The following is a 24,995-nucleotide window of genomic DNA, read 5'->3' as shown; positions in this document are numbered from 1 at the left end:
CATAGGCAAGCTTAAGGTTACCATGTCTTTAACACAGACATTTGGGCTAAATCCAGAATGAGCCTGGACCAACCTGGCTGCGCTAGGACAGATCTCTATTCCCAGACAGGCATCGGGCACTTATTTCCATTAAGCTTTTTGGATGTTTTGACATAGGGTGCTTTGCAAAACATGATGCTTTGCTGTATGAGCTCTGCCACAACCCCTTGTTTTGCTGTTTTCTCCCTGCCGTGCAGGCTCGGCTGTGACAGTGGGTTCCCGTGTGCGGGATGCTGAGCGCTCCTGGGGCTGCACATCCCTGCTCAGACATCTGGCACCAGTGCTGCTGCTGGGCCGGTTCTGAGCTTCTCTCGTTCAAACTGGAGGCAGGCTGAGAGCTGCTGAATTCCAGCAGCTCTGGAAGGTTTCTGTTGAATAATATTGCAATTTAAAAAAAATAATATACCTAGGTGGTAGAATTAAATACAGAATTTCTCACTCTGGGATATCATGGTTCCCCCCCAATACTAAAATGCATTACAGGACCTCAGGTGGGAGCTGATTTTAAGCACTTACTCCTTCAGGGGAGATGCGCTGTCTTTTTTTTTTTTTTTTTAATGGTTATAGAAGCAAAGGCACAAAAAATTATTTCCGGAATGCTTTAGTGCACCTAAATGCATGGCTTGCAGTTACTCTGACTGCGGGCGAGCTCAGGGAGTGTGAGGGGCTGAGCATCCTTCACCTGGGGGGCCAGAATTGGTCCCCAGCCCCATGGGCTCATAGCACCCTCACCCCACAGCTCCACCTGGGCCATTGCAGGCGTTAGACTGAAATCTCTTTAATTTGGTAAGGGTTTGAAAATCAGTATAATTGCTTTTACATTGTGTGTGTGATTATCAAGAGAAAACAGGGATCAGTTGCTGCCTGAGTATTTTGTGGTGGGACTGGGAGATATGAAGAGGGTGCGAAGGGCTGGAAGCATCCCCGCTTGTCGGGACCTAGGGCAGCAACATCACCCGTGTGTCTCCCCATGGGGAGGTAAAATTCCCATCTTAGCGCAGAGCAATATGTCAGAGTGAGCAGTATGTCAGAATGAAATACATTCATTGGCAAGTGCTGGGAAATTACAGGTATGCTTAATGAAAAAGAAAACCTTGTTTACGGTTCCTAACGTGCTGCTGAAGAAACTGGCTCCCAAATAAAAATACTTAAAATTACGATTAGGATTTATTTACATAATTACTGCAAGAGAAATTCTAGGTACGTGCTAAGCAGCGCAAGAGAAACCTCATGGCTTTTCTTCTTCTCATTCCTGCATGTCGAGGTTACTTTGCTCTTGGTGAATCTATTAAAGCTTTTACTAATTCAGTAAGGCAAAAAGGCATTTGCTACAAAATTAATGCATATATATGTATATATCTATTTGTTTTATTGACTGTGGTAAGAACATATGGCTGAGTAAGAGCCAGATCATCCTTGTAATTGTAGTGTTGGCTGGAGTATGATTCAGTAGGCGGCACTTATCTCTTTATGGCAAAGCAAAGTGATGTCCCGGCGTGGCTGTAGTGAGAATGTCCTTGGAGTTGGTTTCCAAAGGGGCTCTGGCCTCCACTGGTCTGAGATCTGCCAAAGTCACCATATAGGTTTATATTAATGGTGAGTTCCAAACCGTACTGGCCGCTTTCCAGCCCCTGTGGAGACCCTGGCCAGATCCTTGGCTGATGGCTGGATGGTTCTGTTGACTCTGATGATTTATATTTGCTGGAAATGTAGAGGATAAAATGCACCAGGCCCATGAAGGGGCTGCGCGGATTGGAACCAGCCAAGGGGATGACAAATCTTCCTCTTAATATTTCAATTGACTTTGGCAAACTTGCCTCTTTTCTTATGTATCCTAAATCAATGTGTAAGTGCTGCTGACAGTAATTTCCACTTTTGTCTGTGCAGATGGCTGCCCTTCACTAGGCTGCGGTGTTTATACCTGCTAAGTTTGCAAACACTTCTCTGGTACAGCCTCCCATCGAGCTGTATTTTTCCTTAGCTGTCATATTGGTGAGATGAAAACGTTCTTTGTTGGGCCCTGCTCGAATGTGAATTTCCTTTTTCCAGCGAGGGCCGCTGAAGTCTGAGGCGGAGGCACCAACGCGATGCGCGTCCCGCTCAGCACAGACGCTTTGGGCTGGGGGGTTGAACCATCTTTGGGGTCTTGATGCTCCAGAGCAGGGTCTGAGATTTGGGGTCCAGACCCTTGCATGGCTTTGAAAGTCAAGCCGCTGGATCCTATGACTTTTTAATCGCATGTCAGTGTAGACCCTTATGAACTATATAATTGTTATAAAACAACAAATCTCTAGGCTGAAAGCTGCAATGTGAATGCTACAGACTCCAGACTCTTATTTTCCTAAGGCACTGCTGTTCTATCTCTGCTGTCTCTTGTTCAGCATAAAGAAGAAGCTTTTGCTTTTTTATTTGTTTATTTAGCTCCTGTCTTAGGCAGTGAATAAAATCTGCAGTCCGTCACTTATGCACCCAACTTCAGTGCACATTCCCTGGTGTAGGATGCTCTAGTCCAGCGACTCTTCCAAGGCAGGCTATTGTACTACTGCAATGAAACAAAGCCAAGTGACTAAAATAAGCCTTTCTCTTCTCTTTTCTCTTGTGCGCAGGGAGAAGATGCCATTCCACCATGTAACAGCCGGCTTGTTGTACAAAGGCAACTACCTGAACCGCTCCCTCTCGGCTGGCAGCGACAGCGAGCAGCTAGCGAATATCTCCGTGGAGGAGCTGGATGGTGAGCAACGGCCTCGCGGTTTGCCAAAGGGGGCTGGCAATGGGGAAAAGTTCGTTTTCACCTTGTCCGGAGTGTTGTCATGCGATAACTGGAGGTATTCTCCCCGTGAAGCAAGGAGCAAAAGGCAGGTCAGAAGATCAGGGACAAAGAAAAGGTCCCTGACCACAGTTGTGTTCAGAGCTGGCGGATGAATTTAGCCTCAGATTTTGTCCTTCTGCCTAGAAATAAGGCAGCTTTTGAAGGACTAAGGCTGCTTTTTATGGGCAAAACTTTGCAAGAGAAAACGTTAGACTAATATCTTTTCATAAAGATGCCTTCAGCCTTTCCCAGGAACCTGCAGAGCTCCATCTGTCTTCCTAGCGAGTCTTCTCTTTTGCTTTGTGGCCTTTCGAAAGTGAGGTTTCTCCCTGTGTCTCGAGATAACAAGGTGCACGGAGGTGGCTTGTGGCTTAAGAAGCTGGAAAGTACTTTAAAATTCCCTTTTCCAGGTCAGTGATTGGGAGCGCAAACTGGCAAAGGCTGTCAGAAAGGTTTTCCACATCTGCTGCCTGTAGGATCCCATAATTTCCTCTCTAGAAGGCGGTTGCTGCTAATTCCTCCTGCCCTACAGACGGGATGTGAGGCCAGGTCAACTCCCAGTCTGGTTCCTGGTGGGGAGGTCTCTTTTCTGGGCTGTTTGTGGCTCACCAGGGTCGTTTATAAGCAAAAGTGAATATTGCTGACAGCTGGTCTTTGAGGTCTGTGGAACACGTTGAAGCTTTTGGTTTGCTTCCCAGTGGACATTTGATACAAGCCGTGATCATGATCAGTGGTTTTGATGGAGAACTTGATAAGGAAATGAGCAAGGGAATGCTGCAAGGTGGAAATGGTCCTTCCAGAACAGGTTCGAGATGTTTTGGCAAAACAGGCCAGCATTTCTGCCCACCCTCCCCCTTTTTACCTGTGCTTTGGTAAATCGGACCTCAGTTTTCAAGCTTTTTCAACTTGGAACATTTGGATTTGCTTTTGTGACCTTTACATTAGCTTAAGTACAAAGAGAGTTTTCTGAGTGTTCGGAGCTGCTTCTGTTCTTCCTACTAGAAAGAGTTCAGAGAAGGGAACGGAGCTGGGGAAGGGACTGGAGCACAAGTGTGATGGGAGCGGCTGAGGGAGCTGGGGGTTCAGCTGGAGAACAGGAGCTGAGGGGAGACCTTCTGATCTCTGAACTGCCTGAAAGGAGCTTGGAGCCAGGGGGGGTCGGGCTCTGCTCCCCAGGAACAAGCGCCAGGACCAGAGGAAACGGCCTCAAGTTGCGCCAGGGGAGGTTGAGGTTGGATCTGGGGAATAATTTCTTCCCCCAAGGGCTGTGGGGCATTGGAACAGGCTGCCCGGGGCAGTGCTGGAGTCACCATCCCTGGAGAGGTTGGACAGATGGAGATGAGGTTCTCAGGGACATGGGGTAGTACTAGACTTAGGCTGTGGCTGGACTCGATCTTGAGGGTCTCTTCCAACTGAAATGATTCTATGACTCCCAATGAGTATGTGCTGAACGCAGTTCAGGCGAGAGATAGAACGCGTGAAACCACTTTCAGTGCAGCTTAGCTAAAAGCCCGGGAACACAAGGACTGCAGAGGCATCTTCTGAGCTCTTCCCCTGGGTTACAGGAGCATCACTTGATGATTTGAGTTGGTGAGGAGAACTAAACTGGCTCAACTTCTGTGCATCCTATAGATGACTAATTATCTTGCAAGGTAACACTTAGCTGTTGTCCCTAGTCAGGATGGCAGGGGCTGGCGGAGCAGACAGGAGAGCGCTGGATGAGGTCTCGGAGTTTGTTCCAAATGCAGAGAACAAATGCCTGCCCTGATCAGAGCACATCTGCTGTAAACCACCTTTGAGATTTGTAGACAGCCATCAAGAGCTGATTCAAGTGGCATCAGGGCTGCAACCCACTGTCAGCGCCATCCTGTTGCATGAGGGAACCTTGTCCTTGATTTGTTCCTCTGCTGTTTGCACGGAAATTGTCTGTGGCTGAACGTAAGGAGGAAGCCCAGTCTCATTTCTATCCTTCCCTGGTGTCCCCGCTGCCATCCCAGGCCATTTTGGGTGCACCGTGAGCTTCGCGAGCCCTCTCGGCATCACCTCCCACCGGCAGCTCCGCGGTGGAAGCAGCGGCTGCCGGACCTGCCTTCCCCATGGAGAACCCAGCTCTCAAGAGGCTGCGCTCATCTCCATTAATTAACGGCAAATGAAGCCAAGTAGGTGTGGAGGAGCTGTCTTTGGAGAAGGCAGTGGCCAAGTCGCTGCTAATGCGAGCGCTGCGTTCATTTAATGTGTCCAGGGCCCCAATTTAAGTGCGGTGTTGAATCGGAGAGCAGCAGAGTTCATTCATCTCTGCTCACAAAGAGTATCCCCCTCGTCCTTCAGGAGAATGGTTAGAGCACTTTAACTAATCATTCATTTATTCTCCGGCTGTTAAGCACAGGCTTTTCATTAGAATTTAGTTATATATTTTTTTTCCTGACAGCCTTTTGCCTCACAAACACCTATTTTCAAGGACTTTGTGTCTTTGCTGTGCCCGTTCTGAGCCCAGCAGAGAAGAGCTCAACCTCAGGCCGTTTTTTTTCCACCTGCAAACACAGAAGTTGTACCGAATCGGTTTGTGCCCACTAAGGCCAGAGCAGCAGAAGAAGCTGAAGATACTTTTCTATGTGCCAGCTACCAGAGCACAACCTGGCCACTGGAAATTATATATAATATTAGGTCAGCAGCCACTATCTTACTGTGTTTTGTCACTAATAGCAGATCAGTGCTTGGGTGAGCTGGTAATTGGTGAAGGTACCACTGCTCACTGCCCAGACCCAAACCAGAAATAGTCTTTTTGCCTTTAAGCATAAACTATCTCAGGGTGAGTAACAAAATGTTCTTCCTTGGGAAGTTAATGTCAGTGTATGGGGAGCTTGGTGGATATATCAAGCTGTGATAGCTCGATGCCAATAATATATTTGCATTTAATCTTACAGGCTGGGAAAGAGATGCCAAATTCTCCTTGGTTTCTTTTTCAATGAGATTTTAGTCCTGAGGGAGTTCCAGCCTATTGAGAAATTCCAGTCACATGCGTTAAATTATTAAAGGCTTGAAGCTGAGGAAGTCGGTGGGAATTTTCTGTAACGCACCTCTGCGCTCAAGGCTCCGACAAGTGCCTGATCTGTTGGGTTTTTTCCAGCAGATTTTTTTTTTCTTTCTTCGTGTCTAACATTGCGTGTCTTGTTGCCGTTCACTTTGGGAAGGATTCCTGCGAGGGTGGGCTCGGGGATGCTGCAGGGCGAAGGTGCCGCGCAGCCCGGCTGGAACATGGTGTCTCCCCATGCACGTCCGTGCGGTCAATAGTGATGAACACTCCGGGATAGTACTGAGATCAGGAAATGAAAATGTATTTCTGACTTCAAGTAATGTGAGGGGGAAGGAGCCCGGGTTTGATGAACGTGCGCCGTGCTTAGGGCGCTGCTCTGCCTCTTCTCCGACCGGTTGTTTTTCCCCTATGAAAACTTTTCTGACTGGCACCAGCCATCTGTCGACTTAAACTCCGCTCTGTTTTTTTCCATCCTGCTTTAAATACTACGCCGGCAGCGAGGAAAAAGGCTGGAGAGATGGCAGGTCACTGCTGATGGCTTCTTTATTCCTAGCAGCCGTGTTTGCTATTAATATTTGCGGTTCTGTAGTAGCGTGCGGGTTTTTAGAAGCTGTCACTGTCACAAGGGGAATTAACTTACAGAAAGCTATATTAGGCGATGCTTAACTTTGTAACATCGAGTAAATGACGAAGTTGAAGGTGGCAGGCCATCCATAACCTGTCTCTTAGGGACTGCATGGTACGGTGTGGTCTCGGATGGATGTTATTGCCATATGCTTAGCGGTTTCTGTGCATGAGATTGTAAATTAAGGCTGGGAGGAACAGTTTTACATGTAGATTTTCTGGCTATTGTTGATGGACATAAAATTGTGGCATAGTTTGTGCATACTCTGCTGTTTCCACGTCCCTTTTAAAGCCAGTTTCTGTCTTCACATCACAAACTGCTAGGAGTATTTTTAATAAAAAATGGTGGATGGAAATCATCATGTCAAGCTTGAGTCATCCACCTCCATAGGCACTATCTAAAGGGTATTGTCAGGAGGTAAAAACATTTCCATAGTAGGAATCTGACAAATATCACCTGAAGGGAGGCACACGCATTATAAGTAGGCTTTGCAAAAAGTGTCTGTGAAATGCAGACTAGTCGGTGCCTTGCAGAGAAAATCCAAATGTGACCCATAGCAACAGCTGCTTGTCCAGAAGCACATCAGGATCAATCCTTACCTGACCCAGATTCCTTTGAAATCAGCAGTGCCCATGCAAGAGGAGTCATTGCTGCATGGCAGCAGGACTGTTGGCATCCGGTGGGTTTGGCCACATTGTCCCTGCCCCAGGTGGGGTCTGTAGTGTCTAGAGGCCTTTTTCTAGGCTGGGAGATACTTTTTTTTTTTTTGTGGTTGTAGACATCAACCTGGCCAGCTTGATACAGTCCTTAAGGTTGAGATTCAGAGTGGAAATGCTGCATAAACTGGAGATGTCAGCAAAGCAACACGTGAAACGGAGACAAAGCTGCTGGCTGCAGGACCTTGGGGTGCAGCAGAAGTCAAGGCAGGAATCTGGGGACTTCTCTGCCTTTATAGATTATACAACATGTTGCAGGACATGCTTTACCAGGTTTCTGCCTCCTCGCATTAACCTCCCTTCTGTCACCCGCAGAAGCTCTAAGTGGGTCACTCCCAGGCTCGTGTGTAAAAGTCAACCATGAGCAACTTCAGCGTATACTGGGAAACAGCTCTTGAAATAATTTAAAAGTCATGGTTAAGTGATGCTCCATATGGATTTTAAATTAACAGTTGTCTCCCGCACGCCAATAAAGCCAGTGGTGCCAAATGGCTGAAGGTGTGTGGGGGTTTCTGGAGTCCCAGCAGCACGGCAAGGTGACCAGAACTGGGACTGGGTTCCTGCTTAGGGGGGCACTGGTAAAATAGTCCCACATCACAACCACAGCCATGCCATCCTAGCCCTGCCTCTGAAAATAAGGCCAACATAATGGGTGTTAACCCTCTTGTGCATGTCTTTTGTGATGGTCCTTGGATGCTGTAAGTCCTGGAAAGGGAGGGACCGTGATGCTGCAGAGCATGGTCCCTGTGCAGTCCCGTTTTGGGGTTGTTATTTAGCAGAAACCCCATGAGCCATGAGGGCTGCGGCTGATCCAGACCCTGGTTCACTCTTGTGTTATCGGAAAGGCTCGATAAACACTCCCTTTGCTCACTGGAGAGTCGCAGCTGCCGTGCGACTCCTCATATCTCTCTCTGGGTGTTGATTTTTCTCTGAGTCCGCTTGTTTGCTTGCAGAGATTTTAATCCCGCTATGGGCGCAGAAGGCCAAGGGGCAGGCAGCTGGCTGTGCCCTGGCAGCGGCTCAGGCTGATTATCTTTGGTGTCCCAGGTGAGATCAAACGGTGTTTTGGAGAAGCAATGTGCTCGAGGAGGGAAACCCAGGGGGCAGAGGCATTAGTCACTTGACTGACTCATGGAGCAGCAACAAGGCTGAGTCTGCTCTGCTCGGCTTTTTGTCCATGGGAAGAAAAAAAAACACTTGGAAAAATGGAAAGAGGGAGAAATAAGGAAGAAAGAGCATCCTGCTGGTGAGGAAGGAATCATAGAATCATTTTGGTTGGAAGAGACCCTCAAGATCATCGAGTCCAACCATAACCCACCCCTGGCACTGCCCCATGTCCCTGAGAACCTCATCTCCGTCTGTCCAACCCCTCCAGGGATGGTGACTCCACCACTGCCCTGGGCAGCCTGTTCCAATGCCCGATAGCCCTTTGGAGAAGAAATTGTTCCTAAAAGGAGGTGCGGGGACGTTCTCCTGGGACAGGAGATGTAGCGAGGGGAAGCGTGTGCTGGGGGATGGCCACACTGGGCTGCTCCGATGGCCACACGTGGGTTTGTGCGTGGGTCTCCAAGGCCATGCTTCAATGTGAGCACTGCAAGCAGCCTGTTAATTAAGTGGATGAAACTCTATAAAGCTCATTTCCTCTTTTGCAGAGTTCTTTTTTAAAGAGAGGTTTATCCACAGTGTCTCCTCTGTGAGTGATCATGGCTGGAAAAAGAATAATTTATGTCTTGTATTGGGCTTTAATAGTGCTTCATGTCTCTGAATATAAAACCATGGCATCACTATGTGGATTCTTCTGTGGACAGAAGCAGCTGTATTTCTCACTTCTGCTGAGCGCCTTCTGCTAATTTTCCAGTTACGTATTTTAATTACAGTGTGGGTTTTCTTGGGACTCGGTGGTTTCGGGTATGACGCAACCTCCGTTTAAAAATCATAAAAACTGGCACAGTATTAATATTCTGCAGAATATTATTTTATTGCAAGGTGCACATTTGCTCCAGACGCTGCGTGTCCAGTGGAGGAGTGGAGTTGCTGATGGAGAAATTGTGGCTCCCTGTCCCGGGTTCAAGAGAATTCACCGAGGGAGAGATTTATAATTCACTGTGTCTGCCCCAGCCTTACAGCCCAAGTCCTACACAAGGTGCCACTTCTTTGGCAGGTTGATCATCCAGGGGGATAAATGTTTTTGGTGGGGTTTTTTTGGGTGCAGCCTTGGGAAGGCCTTGCAGAGGTCCTGTGCCCCATCCCACACCCCCTCTGCCAGGGGGGGATGTGTTACCTGGTCTCCTTGCTCCCAAAATACAAGAACAGGCATCAGCATCACCTCTAAGGAAAGAGTCGTTCCAGCAAGAGAATATAAATAAAATGAGATTGGCTGCCAACAAATTAGAATTAAAGGGACACCATCTGGACAACAATTAAAGAGATTGTTTGAACTCCAGCTATGGTGCCATAGTTATAGGAACTGGCTGGCGAGCAAGCAAGTTATTAGCGGTGGATATTCAGATATCATTGGTCAGAGGCTTGAGGGTTTCTGGCTTATCGTAGTGGAGAAGGAGCCTCTTCAAGCTGGAAAAAGACGTTTTGAGGAGAGGGCTGAAAACTGTGTCTTCATGCGGCTCCTTCCAAATCTGCTGTGTCTGTCTCTCAGCGCAGAGATGCTGCTGAGGCCTCTGTGCTGGGCTGGTGGTGCCCCGGGCTGGTGGTGCCCCGGGCTGGGGGTGCCCCGGGCTGGTGGTCCCCTGGGCGGGTGGTCCCCTGGGCTGATGGTCCCTGGGCTGATGCTCCTCGCAGCCATTCCTGGTGCCACCTGTTTGCCCGTGATCCTGGCGCTCACTGGAGCAAGCTGATAACTCACTGCCTGCGTCACCTCGGGCCATGGGAATGGAGCAAATTCAGATCAAGGGCTAAGCATGCTTTAAAAGGCATTTAAATCTTGCTGCGACACGTTTATACAAATTTTCATCTGGATTTTTAATTTTTTATGCAAGCTCCTAGGCTGGATCATTAATTTTACAAGTTCCTTAAATCCCTTGCCTTAAAACCCTGGCTTTAGCAAGTCGCTCCTGTTCTAGTAAGTGTTGCTTTGTGGACTTGGGAGTCTCATCCTTATGTGTTATCTTGTTGCTCTGCAGATTTACTCCCTAGGCAGTGGCTTTTAGCCGTGCTTGGGAGGACCAGGGCCAGGTAGGGTCAGTGCAGCCCAGAGACCCGTAAGGACACGGCACAGACCCTGGAATAGGAAGCAAAGGAGACTAAATGCTGCTGTCTCCCCTGTTTTTGAGATGAAGGCATAGTGGAGCTGTGGGTACAGCGGGGTTTTGCTGTGCTGTACGTTGTCTATACACCCAGCCAGGTGACCAACGCCGAGCACATCTTTTCTTGCTGGTCCAGCTCCGAGTGAGCTCATTTGGGATGCAGTTAATCTGTCCAGAGTATCTTTCCCTGCAAAGGGAGACACCGATTTCTCACCCAGGTCTGTGGCTTTTGGGGCTGAGCAGGGCTGGCAGTGCCACGGGAAGAGAGATTTTTGGCTGAAGCAGCCTGGGAATATCTTCCCCACCCCAGAAATGGAGGTGATGCTGCTTCTTTTTTGAACTGGGTGGGAGGCGTCTCAAACATCCAGCTCCATCCCCAGCTGCAGGGCCAGAGCACTGGGGAAACTTCAGCTCTGCAAAAGCCACAGCAGCTCTGGAGAGTCAAGCAGTTGGTCCCCAGCTGAAAATTACTCTGATAAGCCATTTCTTTTTATTTAGCTGCACAGACATAGGCACAAACCCAGACTCTGGCCTGGACTTAAGCTGCCTTAGACATCCCATCCATGGTGCTGAGAGCTGAGCAAATGGCTTGCTCTTTATTTCATTTCCCAGAGCCTCCTTAGCAGCCCTGGGCTCAGGGGCTGAAGCACGGCTTGAAAAAGGTCCGGACAAGCTGTTGTTAGAGTGAGCTGGAAGGTGAACGGCTCAGCATGCCGATGAATTCCAGCAGCACAGACCTGAGCGCTGGTGTGGGTGGTTGCAAAGTGCAGGAGCAGGGTGGATGTGAGGTTGTCATGAGTGCTGCCAGGTCTCTGGTTGCACAGACAGTGTCTCGTAGTCAGCATTAAGCCTTGAAAGTCCCTTGTTTAATTACCATGTTTTTAAATACTTAAGGATTTGGAGGTCATCACGATGCTCTGCGTGCCGTGCACGAGCCCTTTTTGTGGTTGTGATGCTGTGTGCCTCCGAGTGGTGGAGACCAATATTTTAGCCCGGTTGTGTTAGTTCACCGTGTCTTTCGGCACATCAGCTTTAATCAAGTCACAGCAAACCAGAAGCAAACCTGAATCAATTTTCTTGCCTCCGTCAGTGCAGACAACTCACCAAAGTGCAATCATGTGCAAAAACCCTCTGTTCTGCACTGCATCTATGTGCTCTCTATACAGGAACATTCAGAAATAGGTTTGGTCCCTAAATAATGAGGTTTGGGACTTAAATGTACATATGGAGAAGCAGGAATTTGGGTATCTATTTGTAGTTCTTCACTGGGACGTTTTGGCTATCACTGATATTTTGTGCCTCAGTTTACCCAGCAGCAGTGAAGGGGGAGGACAGCACTACAACGTGCTGCAAGACCTCTGGGTGAAGCATCATCTGAGCAATATCTTTGCCTCCCCAGTACCCGTCCCACTGTGTCTGTGGTCACAAACAAGCCTGTTGGTGACCTGGGGGGACTTGACACAGAAAGATAGTGCTGCTACAAAAGTGATGGGGAGAAAAAATCTGTGATCTGGAGAGGGTTTTACCTGGCTCTTTCAAACGAGCTTTTTTTTGAATGCCATTCAAACCAACGTGACGTCAAGGTTAGTGCTCCTGGCCTTGGTTTGGCTGTCGGGGCATCTGCTCGGCGGTACCAGACAGATCCCAGTCCTGCTGCACTGCTGGGCAGCTGCCATCGCCCACAGCTGCTCTGCGTGCGCCCTGTGCTGCTCATGCCATTCTTCGGTCCCTGTCCTCCTGCCCCTGCTTAGCAGAAAGTGCATTCATCTTCCTGAGGACGAGGTCAGGGGCTTGGCAGAGCGAGAAGTCACTTAGCAGGGTGCGAGCACAGGTGAGGGAGGCAGACGACAGTAATGTCGGGAATTAAACAAACAGACCTTGAATTAAATGAATAGACTTGGCCAACTTCTCCCTCCGGCTGGCAATCTTTGTGTCCCAGTTTCCCTTGCCTGGTCACAGAATAGTTTGGGTTGGAAGGGCCCTTCCCAGCTCCCCCAGTGCCCCCCCTGCCATGAGCAGGGACATCTGCACCAGCTCAGGTTGCTCAGAGCCCCGTCCAGCCTGGCCTGGGATGTCTCCAGGGATGGTTCAGCCACCACCTCTCTGGCCAACCTGGGCCAGGCTCTCACCACCCTCAGTGCAGAAAAATTCCTCCTCATGTCTAACCACAGTCACCTCAGCCCTGAGATGAGAAATAGCTGCAAAGACCAGGATCATTAAAGGTGCTGTGCAAGGATACTCGCTGTCAGGATTTGCACTGCGCAGTTTCGGAGCTGGAGAAGGCAGGAGCAGAGCAGGGGCAGCCGGGGAGGGACGCGGGGCTGGCTGTACCAGAGTGTGATGGGGCGGGTTGGGTGCTGGGTGGGAGAGGGCGGAGAGGGCAGAGAGCAGAGATTGGAGCTGGAGAGGAGGTGAGAGGATGGGCAGCTGCACGCAGGGTTGGATCTGCTGTTCCCGGAGCTCCACGAGCCGGCGGCAGCGCTACGCGCAGCAGTTGGCAGCTCTCGCAGGACCTGTGGCCTCATCCACCAACCAGATGGGTACAGCGGGACAGAGCAGGAGCCCAGCGGGGAAGCGCTGCGTTTCCAGCTTGGCTGGCTTTGGTGACATCAAAGAGGATCAGTACAAACCCTTTGAAGTCACACTTAGCTCCTGCCTGTGAAAACAAAGGGGTACCAATCTCCCAGGGTGACCGTGATGCTGTGAGGAGGTGGGTGCTGCACAGGATGGCAGCGAGGGCCGTGCAGGTACAGTGGTGGTCCTGGGCATGCTGGTGGGGCACAGCGAGAGCTCAACCACCTTTACTTCTCTGCCCTGACATTTGATGTCAGGGATGTGTCCATGGCATGCAGCAAAACTCGCCGGAGCCAGACAGAGAGTGGTAGTTCATAAAACACTTCGCCATCCTTCGGTGCCAGAACAGACACTGCAGTGGAGAGTGCATGGGCTGAAATCACTGCAGTTCCGAAGGCCGATGCCAACCTGGCTCAGGTTATTCACTCTCCAAATGAAATGAGTAAAAACTCATCGTGAGGCCAGCAGGCCCAGGTCAGTGACTGTCCCTGTGCTGGGCACTGGGGAGGCCAAACCTCCAATCCTGGGGTCTGTTGTGGGCCCTTCACACCAAGAAAGGCCTTGAGGTGCTGGAGCGAGTTGAGAGAAGGGAACGGAGCTGGTGAGGGGCTGGAGCACAAGTGTGATGGGAGCGGCTGAGGGAGCTGGGGGTTCAGCTGGAGAACAGGAGCTGAGGGGAGACCTTCTGATCTCTGACCTGCCTGAAAGGAGCTTGGAGCCAGGGGGGGTCGGGCTCTGCTCCCCAGGAACAAGCGCCAGGACCAGAGGAAACGGCCTCGAGTTGCGCCAGGGGAGGTTGAGGTTGGATCTGGGGCACAATTTCTTCCCCCAAGGGCTGTGGGGCATTGGAACAGGCTGCCCAGGGCAGTGGTGGAGTCACCATCCCTGGAGGGGTTGGACAGACGCGGAGGTGAGGTTCTTAGGGACATGATTTAGTGCTAGATATAGGTTATGGTTGGACTTGATGATCTTGAGAGTCTCTTCCAACCGAAACGATTCTATGATTCTGTAATTCCATAACGGTATGCTGGGTTTTTTGCAGCCTGAGGTCAGCCCAAGGTCCTGCACTGTTGCTGGAGATGCTCTGGGCAGGGCTGTGCTCCCGGCGCAGCACAGAGGGCTCAGCCAGGGGCTCTCTGGGGTCACCGTGGTCCTTGCACCGCGTGGGTTTGTGGAGGATGAACTGAGCCAGGACCTTGGTCTTCAGTTCGTCTCCACACAGAATGACTGTCGTGCCCTGGGTCCAGCTGAGAAGATTGAAAGCGAGGGATTGTGGTAGTGGTGCTGGGACCAGCAACAGGACCCACGTGAGCATCACATGAAGCAACACTCAAAATGAGTCATGACACGAGATCACAGACCTCAGTGTCCCAGGCACACAAAGTCCTGGCACCATTCAACAGAGGGAGAAGTAGATGGGATCAAACATCTGTCTGGAATTGGAACATGTTTGATAAGCACTGAGGTGTTGCAGGCAGTGCTGAAACCCTTTGCAGCAGCACTCATGAGACAAGAGCAAGGAAAATAACGTTCAGAAAAATTAACAGCTGGAATTTTCAATCTTTAGTATTGCAGAACAGCACAAAGTCTTTCTGAAAATGATTCCTTTATTTTGATAAGAATTCTTTTTAAAAAATATGGAAAAATTGAAAGTCTGGTAGTGAAAGATGCTTATGTTTCTCATGTTCTTGAATGCACATCATTAGGATGTCATTTAAGAAAAGTCTCTCTTTCTAAATAAGCCGTTAGAACATGAGCCTATTTGCAACATGTGGGATGAAGCAGTGTTTTGTATTTTAGGATTATTCTTTTGGGCAATTTCTGTTTAACTTGCTAGGAAGCACAAACCTCATTAGTTTTCTTTCAACTAAATCTAACCGAGGGCATGAGATTTTGTGAATAGGTTTGAATGGGGTGGGGGAAGAAATATGGCTGTGTAACGGATCGTAATTGCTATTACTTCCCGAAGGTAAAAAAGATTTGAAGCATTTTTTTTTCCTCAGCAGTTCTTCATGTTTGCACATAAGGAGTAAATTGTGCTTTGCAGGGACACAGTAATTTCTGCCTTTGAAATGTGAAACTGTGTTTGCCAATGTGTCTGATGGATGAAATGTCCGTCACAAGTACTTAAATGTAGCTTGTCACTGCTTTGTAAATTTGATTTCAGTGTTGCAGAAGGGAAAATGAGAAAATAGAGAGTTGGAGGATATCACCAAAAAGACATTCTCTCCTGCTTTGCCCCTCGAGGAGGTGGACAGACGATGGGCTCAGGTTTTGCTCTATAAAATCACCAGATGTAATGTCATCCCTGCTTGCACCGGCTGTAGGAACTGAGTCGGTACCTCTGGAGCTGGCAATGGGGGTTACAAGCCCTATGACAGGCGCTGCCTCCCAAACTCAGCTGTGCAAATATGGGATTTTTCAGCTCAGCAGCAGGTTAAAAAAAAAAAAAAAGTAGGGGGTTTCATTTCAGTTTGAGTCAAATCAGCACATTTTTGTTTCTGCATTTTTTTTTCCCATGAATCGGAAGCTAAGGAAAAAAAAAAATCTCATCTGTTCCAAAACAGAGTGTTTCAGCTTTTTAACTTATTTCTGTTCTGAAGGTGTGGCGAACTTGTCGATTTGGGCTCGCCAAGTCACGTGCCTCCATTAAACGAGTCAAACCAAAGCGTTTCAGCAGGAGCCTGGACGCGCAGCTCGTGCAGCTGCTGCGAGCGGCTGAGCTGGTTCGCAGGGGCTGAATCTGTGTATACGGTGAAAGCACTTCAGGAGACAAATCGTCTCATGACGTTTCTTCTCCAGCCAAGGCAATGACAAGGAGGAGATTTAGGCCAGGACCCATCCTGTCCAAGTTGCAGAGGTTCCCCAAAGTGACGGCATCTTGTCGCCTTGGGACAAGCAGCTTGACGCCAATGGGGTCTCTTTGACCTGAGCTGGGTTAAGATGCCCCTACTCATGGCAGGGGTTGGACTAGATGAGCTTTGAAGGTCCTTTCCAACCCAAACTATTCCATGATTCCTTCCATGTAGCTGTAGGCAATTGGCCTCTTGAGAGCGCTAATTGCTTCGTTGCCGAGCTCCCGTGCGCTGGGCCTGCTCTGCTGGCGAGCCCGTGAGGAACGGGCGTTTCGGCCCAGCGGTGCTTCTGGGCTGTAAAAATATACAAGGTTTGGTTTGGATCGAGATGCAAAAAGCAAGCACATTTCCCTCCTCCCCGCCGATTTTGGGGCTGTTTAAGGGGTTAGGTAGCTAATGACTTCTTCAGAGTTCATTCCGCTTGCCTTCCAGGCTCGTTTCTCAATAGCTTTATTTTGCTATGGTCCCCCTCTTCTGGTTTTTTTTTTTGCTCTCTCATTTTTCACGATAAAGAGTGGAATATACGAGCCGAGGAAATGGAAGCAAAGCAAATAAGGAGGCTGTTGAAGTCCAGGGCTCCGGAGGGAGGTTCTGTTGGGCCTCACGCTACCCAGCCGTCCTGCACTACGGTCCGGCGTTTTCTGCCCGTCCTTTTTTTGCTCTGCTAATAGCAAATGGAAAACGTGCTTTGGTTTCTGTAACTCCTATCGATAAGGGTAAGGTTTATGTGTCCTTTTAGGGGGAGAAGGTCACGTAATAAAAATGCAGAAGGATATTGGATTAGACAAGCAGCCTCTCACATAAAAGCTCTTTATCATTAGATATTCTGGGCTTTTAAAGGGTTTTTTTGAGCCAGTGATTGGAGGATTTTTTCTGCAGGTTAAGTTTCTTGTTTTCTGTGTAACAGTGCAACCCAACAGTGCAAGCAAGCTTTTGGCTGGTTTATATGTGCCCAATGGACACCTTGAGCATGTTGCTATGGCACGACAGGAGTTTTGCTGTGGGAAAGTGCTGACTCTGTAATGCACAGAGTGATTTCTCCGGTGGTGTTTATTTGCAGTAACAGAGGCCCGAAGCTGCTGTTTTCAGGTATTTTGTACGGTTATTGTGCCTTCTAACACTTTCCAGGGTGCTTTGCAGCACACAACAAATTCAGGGTTGGAATCCCAGTGTTAAGTCCCAGCAAATAAAAAGCTCTTCTGATAACTTGTTGACCTTGGCAGTGTGTGTTTCTCCATCAGAACAATGTTTGGAGCCAAACATTGCATATCTCTGGATTTCCTTGTTGCTTGGCTGCATGGAGAAGCTGCTTTTTGTGGTTTTTTGGGAGGCAGAAGGGTTGATGTCCTCCTCCCTGCCCAGCCAACCTAAGAGCTGCTTTCAGCTTTGAAAGGGACTTCTTGTCTTCCAAGTAGAATGTGCTTATTTTGCAAATGTGCAATTCTGATCCCAGTGATAGAAGGAGCAAATTCCCATCGACAGAGTGGGGCTTTCACTCTCTGTAGCTGAAAAAAAATCGGATAACTGGCTAATCTCCTTAGTGTCTCTTTCTCTTTCTAATGGAAAGCTTTTTAATACTGACTCCTAGAGAAAGTTTTAACCTCACAGCCTGAGTTTCAGCTTAGTGCTAAACTTAGAGCTAAAAGTCTGGACATCACGTCCCGTCATGGGATGCTTTCTGGGACGTGGCTGCATGTCTGTCTGTGCACGTGAACACAGGTAATATTGACGTCTCTTAGCTGCTGGCTGGTTGAGGATGTGTCAGCTCTCGATGGCACAAAACCAGTCCCATCCCAGTTTGTCATGCACCTGAGCAAGCCTGCCTGTGTGAACGGGCCAGCCCAAGGCTGGTGTTGGTGTTTAGACTGAGAATTGATGATGGAAAAGGAAAAGGCTCTTTTGAACCTTCATCCTTTGGGTAATTACCGGTATGATAATTTATGTGGTTCGTTAGTTGTCAGCTTTCTGCATTCCCACTTAACCTCTTCTAGCGCTTGTTCATAAGGCCTCTGAGGCTTTGATGGGATGGGAGCAAAACAAATTAAAAGAATGGACTAAAAAAAGAGAAACTCTGACACAGGAGGACTATGAACCTGTCTGTTCTAGCTCTAAAAGGCATTTAAAAAATCGGTTTGAAGCCAGCTTTGACATTTTCTTCCCACCCATGAGGAGAGCTACTTCCTATGTCTCCATTGTGGCCTCAGCTCTGCTTTAGCAGATGGTTTCAGACTCTCCATGGCCTTGGTGGGAGCAGGACCGGCTCTGGCCATCCGGAGGACAACCACAGACCTTATCCAAAAGGGATGAAGAAATCCCAGTGTGGTTCACAGCTGTGGGCACAGGCCACAATTCATTCCATCACCTGGAGAGCTCATTGAGGCTTCTCTAACCCCTGATCTTCTGTTGTCCATGGGGATGGATGGGCATCTCCAAAGGATGACCAGGATGGCATTTCCAAAGGAGGTACCAGGGAGCGAGTCAGCCCATGTAGCTCTTTACAGTAGCTACTGAGGGACCTTGAGCTTCAACTTAAGTCTGAAGTTATGTGGGAAAATGCTGGGCAGCTGTGACAAGCTTTTATGGATGTCAGCTCAGGGATGTGTGTAGGAATCTTCAAGCCATAAATACTTGGTGAGTGCTGCACTGACTTTTTAATTTTAGTGGGAAAACCAGAATGTGGCAGCCAGGAAAAAAAAAAAAAAAAAAAAAAAAAAGGAAGATACAAAAATAGTAGTAGCCCTTTTGGGAAGAGAAAGTTATCTTCCACTAAGAACAGCAACCCCAATTAAATGGGAGCCTTTAAAGAAGCGAATAGCTAATTACCTAGATAAGGATGAGGCAGACTCTTGCACATGGAAAACAGATTTATTGGGGAACTTTCATCTATGTACATATGTCTGAGATGATTTATTTTCTTGCCACATGCCCCAAATTGTCTATGCTTTGTAAATATTGTGGCTGATGGCTGTAAAGATTTCCGATGAGATCAAGTTGGAAAGAGTCATATGGTCAACCACAGTTACCAGAATTGGAGAATTTTGTTAACAGGCACAGGCTTCAAATAACCACTGGCACAGGAAGGCAAGGGAGCCCTCCCTCCTGTAAGCCCTGGTTGTCCTTGGTGGCCTCCGTTGGAACAACATATTTTTTTAAAGTAGGTTTGTGTTACAACTTGACACTATTGTGCAAAAGGGGACAATATATTCATTTTTTGACAGGAACGTGGGAAATGGCTCACGGCTTTACTGCTCTCATGTGTCGGGTATGACTGTGATGTGCTTGCATGGCATGGGGTAGGCACAGGTGTCCTGTACTGCCACCGGGCTCCCTGCGCCCATAGGGTACCCTTCCTGCTCTCATCTCTTCTAATGTGAATTTTCATCACTTTTCCCCATCTCCAAGTCACTTACATTTTGACATTAATAAGAACAGCAAAGAGTTCAGAGAAAGTAGTTTGGGCATCTACTGTATTTAATGTGCACAAACTTTCATGTGGAGTTTAATTTAGACTGATGAGAGAGGCAGTTTTATGAGTATAAAACTCCATTAATTACAGATCCTGTCTTAATTATAAATGGCTCTATTTTAAAGTGAGTTTTACAACCAAAATTAAGACTTGGAGCAGTTCAATCAATACAAACATCAATTAGACCTGACTTTGTACTCCACTTAATTTATAAGGCTTCCCAATGAAGTGTAAAAAGTGTGCCACTTTGTACTCCTCTTCCTGCCATTCCCGGGCATTGGGAGCTCTCTGTGGTTCCATTAGCAGCCTACTAACGATAAGTGTGGAAGGAATAACAAACCTCCCGATGGTCTGCTTTTTCCCAAATAAACCACCAGAGTTCACTGCTAAAATGGCCAAACCTGACACAAGCAAGGGGAAAAGAGATGCTCTTACAAGTGCTCAAATTACGTGTGTTTTGTTCATTTGAGGCCGCATCTGGAGTTCTGGGTCCAGTTTGGACTCCCCAGTTCAAGAAGGACAAGGAATTACTGGAGAGAGTCCAGCAGAGGGACACAGAGATGCTGAGGGGTCTGGAGCATCTTTGTGATGAGGAGACACTGAGAGAGCTGGGGCTGTTGAGCTGCAGGAGAGAAGCTGAGAGGGATCTGATCAATGGGATCAATATCTCAGGGTGGGTGTCAGAGGATGGAGCAGACTCTGTTCAGTGGTGCCCAACGCCAGGGTGAGGGGCAGCGGGCACAGACTGAAACACAGGAGGCTCCATGTGAACATGAGGAGAAACTTGTTTGCTGGGAGGTGCCAGAGCCTGGAGCAGGCTGCCCAGAGCGGGTGTGGAGTCTCCTTCTCTGGAGACATTCAAACCCGCCTGGCCCGACCTGTGTGATCTGCTCTGGTGACCCTGCGTGAGCAGGGCTGGGCTGGGGATCTACAGAGGGCCCTGCAACCCAACCAGCCTGGGGTGCTGTGACTGTGGTCCGGTGATGTCTGGGGTCCTGCCACAGAGAGCACTGTCCTACCAGGCAATGCCTGCTCCAAGGAGCTCCAGGAGGCCCCAGATTAAGACAAGCTCACTTATCACGAATGTGAACCTCTTTAAGCCCTGTTCAGGTTCAGTGTTATCATCCTGATTCTACAAGACAGGTAGAGATGTAGCACAGTTTGTTTCTCTGCACCACCTTTTCAGCAGCTTTGCCTGCTTGGAGTATTTGGTGTTGTAGCTGCTGACTCTGGGGACACGTGTCCTCTACAACCCGAGTCAGGTGCTGAGGATCCAGCCTCACTGAGGAGTCAGGATCTGCTCCTGGTGATGTAGCATCGGTTACTTGAATCCTTGCTAGGATCCTCAGTCCGTGCTGCAGATGGTGGTGAGCTGACCTAGAATGAGAGTGCACAAAACAAGCTTTTTCTCCCTGTCAGAGGATGAGATGAAAGGACCTGAGGACTTCCATGAACAACTCGAGCATTAACAGGTGAAGTAAAATATCTTTTTGCTTCTAAACTGAGTGCAGGCCATCTACAAGCTGCTGGAAAACAGCAAATCTTGATTCCTGGAGGGTCATCTGGGCATCCTCCTCCCTTCAGCAGAAGGATGCTGTTTGCCTGGGTACAAATGCCATGTGCAAGGTCTTAGGAAGAGTTAAATCTTTAATGCAGGACTTAGGAAGCCATGGAGCTCTCGGTGAGCTTCAGACTGGTCCCAGGTGTCTTCTCCTCCCCCAGCTCCTTGGGGCACAGACTCTGCCTTCCCATCCAGTGGTAGAACAACCACCACATGGGACCCCAGCGCCCTTGGACCTGCAGTAAAATGAATGAGAAACTATAATTTGACCATGCACCAGGTCATGTAGGAAGTGGGGAGGGGATGGAGCTAGGCATTAACATCGTTTTTATTTCATTTCTGGTGAAACTGGGTGTTTCAGTAAAGCCGAGCTCTGGGCTGTGTGACTGTTTGAAGTTAAGAACCAAAAACCAAATGACAGGCAGGCAAAAAAAAGCAAAAACCTGCTCTGAATTATCATAAGCTTTTTTGTTGTTTTAAACCCTTTCAAGCAGAGCCATTTGTACTGGAGCAACTTCTCCCAAGATATTTTTAGACGATATGAGCAGAAAAATATTACTCCATAGCAAGCTGTTTACAAATCTGCTAACCTTGTTTAGCGCTAGTAAAACTCTCAGCTTGGTGTGCTGCGGAGCACGCTAATTACTTGACAGAAATTATGCAATGATGTCTTTCCGAAGTGATATACATTGGCTCGGCCCCGCAGCTGGGCCCATGTACAGCATTTTATATAATTAAATGTGAATGTTTCTGCAGCTTTTCTATTAAAACAGGGAGAGCGAGGCAGGAAAGAGGCAGATCCTGCCAATTACTGGCTGCTCTTCGTCCTCTCCTTGTTTCTGTAATGGGGCCGTTCTGCAAATGGTCAGTCCAGGTGTTATCGGACAATTTGAGCAGCATCGGAGGCACTGCTGGCCAAACTGCTGCTTCCACCTCCACGGGAGGTTGGTGGAAATGGTCTGGTGGGTTCCTGCTGGAGATGGCCAAGATGGATGGTTGTTGTTGGCCCATTGTGTGTCTAGTTTAGAAGTCCAGGTATTGCCCTCTGACACTCCCTGGGCCTTGGCAGGCCATGGCGTGGAGATAACAGCCATTGCCCATCACGTCTTGGATGTATAAATGCATGTGGCAGGGTGGTATTGAGATGGGAAGGCAATAGGACGTGTGACATTGAAGGTTGATATGGACTTTTATGGACAAGGCATCCCAGTTCCTCCCAGAAGAACTCACTGGCCTGTCCCTCTCATGGGTGTATGGTGGTAGGACCAAGCTTCTAGCCCCGGTGACCTGCTCATGGTGATCTCAGGGAAGCTCCTGTTCCCATGGGAGCTGCTTCCAGTACTGCTGGTGGCTGCAGAGGGGTAGTGTGGGATTTCCACCTTGAATATTTAGGGGATTAGGTTTGGGGACCTGGAGGTTTCTTGATTTTCTTCTACCGAAAAGGGATCAGCAACAGACTGATGATCTTCTGGAAGGCTGGTGGAAGCCCAGTGCTTCTGATGACCACTTAGGTGGTCAACTCACTATGGTTGAATGGGCCAAGTTGTAAGAACAGATTAGAAGAAGTGGGGTTTGTGATAGCTAGACAAAGACTTATCAACTTGGACACAGCTGAAGATATGGTGAACCTAAGTCTATAAAGTGGGTGAATGGTGTGGAGAACAAGAACAGGGAACAGTTATTTGCTGTCTGTTCCAAAACAAGAGCTGGAAAAGGTCTGATGGAAGTTGGAAGAGGTGTTTCAGAAGAAGATAAACTGGATCACCATGTATTGCATGGTTAAACTGTGGAAGTCCTTGCCACAGGACAGACAAAAGTAAATGTGATCATAAAAGGAACTGGAAAAATTAGTGGAAAAAAAGTCTTGGGACTGTTTGAAGATGGGCCCTTGACTGAGCGTCAGATCTACTCTGGCCTGTTATCACCATTCATGGGCATGGACATGCAACCACTGCTGGTAATTGGAGTTGTAGTTGTCCCATGGCTGGCCTGAGCATTTCAGGTGCTCCTATTGCACTTCTTTGGGAAGATGTGAACTCAGTTAGATAAACATTGCCCTAATTGAGCTTCATCCAGGCTTTGGGTGAGCATAGAGGATATGTGACCACAGAATCATAGAATCATTTGGTTGGAAGAGACCCTTAAGGTCGAGTCCAACCATAACCCACCCCTGGCACTAACCCATGTCCCTGAGAACCTCATCTCCCTGTCTGTTGAACCCCTCCAGGGATGGTGACTCCACCAACCCTTTCTGGGAGGAAATTTTTCCTAATATCCCATCTGAACCTTCCTTGGCGCAACTTGAGGCTGTTTCCTCTTGTCCTATCGCTTGCTACCTTGTGAGAGCCCTTCCAGTTCCTTACTGGGATTTGTGTAGTACTGCGTGTGTGGTGAACCAGATCGGGGGGAATAGAAGAGGGAAAGCAGCTGATGTGCTACAACAACAAACCAGCTGACCTGCTTGGGATTTTTCCTCCTTTTTTACTCTTAAATACTTAAATACACAAGAAGAGAACCTCAGCTGAAAACGAACAACAAGTAGCTGTCTTTATCCTTCCCCCACACCCTGGATTGTGTTGCATGGTTGTGAAGCCATGGTCCTCATGTCCAGCACCCCCCGATGTGCTCGTGCTGGGGCGCAGTCTCCTCCGCAGGCAGCTGGCACAGGGGACACAGCCCATGGATGGAGCACAGCTGGGATTTCCCTGCTCCTTGTTATGCTTGGCCACTGCGAAATCCCCTGGAGCTATTGGCAACCTGCAGAACTCGCAGCAGCTTTCCTAATAGCTCGGGGGATGTTGTTTTAGTGTAGTAGCGTCTCCAAGATCACAGGCGGATTTTGTCCAGCTCAGCTGGAGAGGATGTGGGGAGTCTCTGTGAGCAGAAGCTGCGTCATGGCTCAGGACACAAGGCAGCAGCGTATTTGCTGTTTTGAGAGAGAAGCTGATTATGTGGGAGAGGAGTGGGAATAGAACAGAAACTTCTTCCCCCTCGACTTTTAAAAACTTCATCTTCTCTGAAATGACTTGGAGGTTGTTCTTCCTCCTCTGCTCTGCTCTGGTGAGGCCCCATCTGGAATTCTGGGTCCAGTTTGGGCTCCCCAGTTCAAGAAGGACAAGGAATTACTGGAGAGAGTCCAGCAGAGGGACACAGAGATGCTGAGGGGTCTGGAGCATCTTTGTGATGAGGAGACACTGAGAGAGCTGGGGCTGTTGAGCTGCAGGAGAGAAGCTGAGAGGGATCTGATCAATGGGATCAATATCTCAGGGTGGGTGTCAGAGGATGGAGCAGACTCTGTTCAGTGGTGCCCAGCGCCAGGGTGAGGGGCAGCGGGCACAGACTGAAACACAGGAGGCTCCATGTGAACATGAGGAGAAACTTCTTTGCTGGGAGGTGCCGGAGCCTGGAGCAGGCTGCCCAGAGCGGGTGTGGAGTCTCCTGCTCTGGAGACATTCAAACCCGCCTGGCCCGACCTGTGTGATCTGCTCTGGTGACCCTGCGTGAGCAGGGCTGGGCTGGGGATCTGCAGAGGGCCCTGCAACCCCAACCAGCCTGGGATGTTTATTGTTGAGAACAGGAGGCTGAGGGGAGACCTTCTCGCTCTCTGCAACCACCTGAAAGGAGGTTGGAGCATGGAGGGTGTTGGTCTCTTCTCCCAAGTAGCAAGTGATGGGACAAGAGGAAACAGCCTCAAGTTGCGCCAGGGGAGGTTTAGATTGGATATTAGGAAAAAATTATTCCCGGAAAGGATTGTAAGGCATTGGAACAGGCTGCCCGAGGCAGTGGTGGAGTCACCATCCCTGGAGGGGTTTTAAAATTGTTTATACAAGGTTCTTAGGGACATGGTTTAGTGCCAGAGTTGGGTTATGGTTGGACTTGATGATCCTAAAGGTCTCTTCCAATTGAAATGATTTTATGATTCTATTGCTCCGTTGTCACTGGTTTCTTAGTGAGCTGCTTCCCCGGTCCTCTCTCTGCTGCAGAGTTTCCTAGCAAACCTCTGGATGAAGCTGTGCAGGTGTTGGAGCCAGGTCCTTGAGCTGTCCCCTCCCCGGG

At 48.7% G+C, this 24,995-nt stretch overlaps 1 protein-coding gene across 1 annotated transcript in view; it reads left to right on the top strand.

Moving 5' to 3' along the window:
• The window catches only part of CALN1 (calneuron 1), a 126,653-nt gene that overhangs the window by 13,246 nt on the left and 88,412 nt on the right, over positions 1-24,995 (top strand). The window contains 1 exon segment of the mRNA XM_065647221.1: positions 2,646-2,770. Coding sequence (XP_065503293.1) covers positions 2,646-2,770 — 125 coding nt within the window.

The sequence above is a fragment of the Caloenas nicobarica genome, chromosome 17 (assembly GCF_036013445.1).
Source record: "Caloenas nicobarica isolate bCalNic1 chromosome 17, bCalNic1.hap1, whole genome shotgun sequence".
NCBI classification, from domain to species: domain Eukaryota; kingdom Metazoa; phylum Chordata; class Aves; order Columbiformes; family Columbidae; genus Caloenas; species Caloenas nicobarica.
This window is presented reverse-complemented; position numbering and strand designations above follow the sequence as displayed.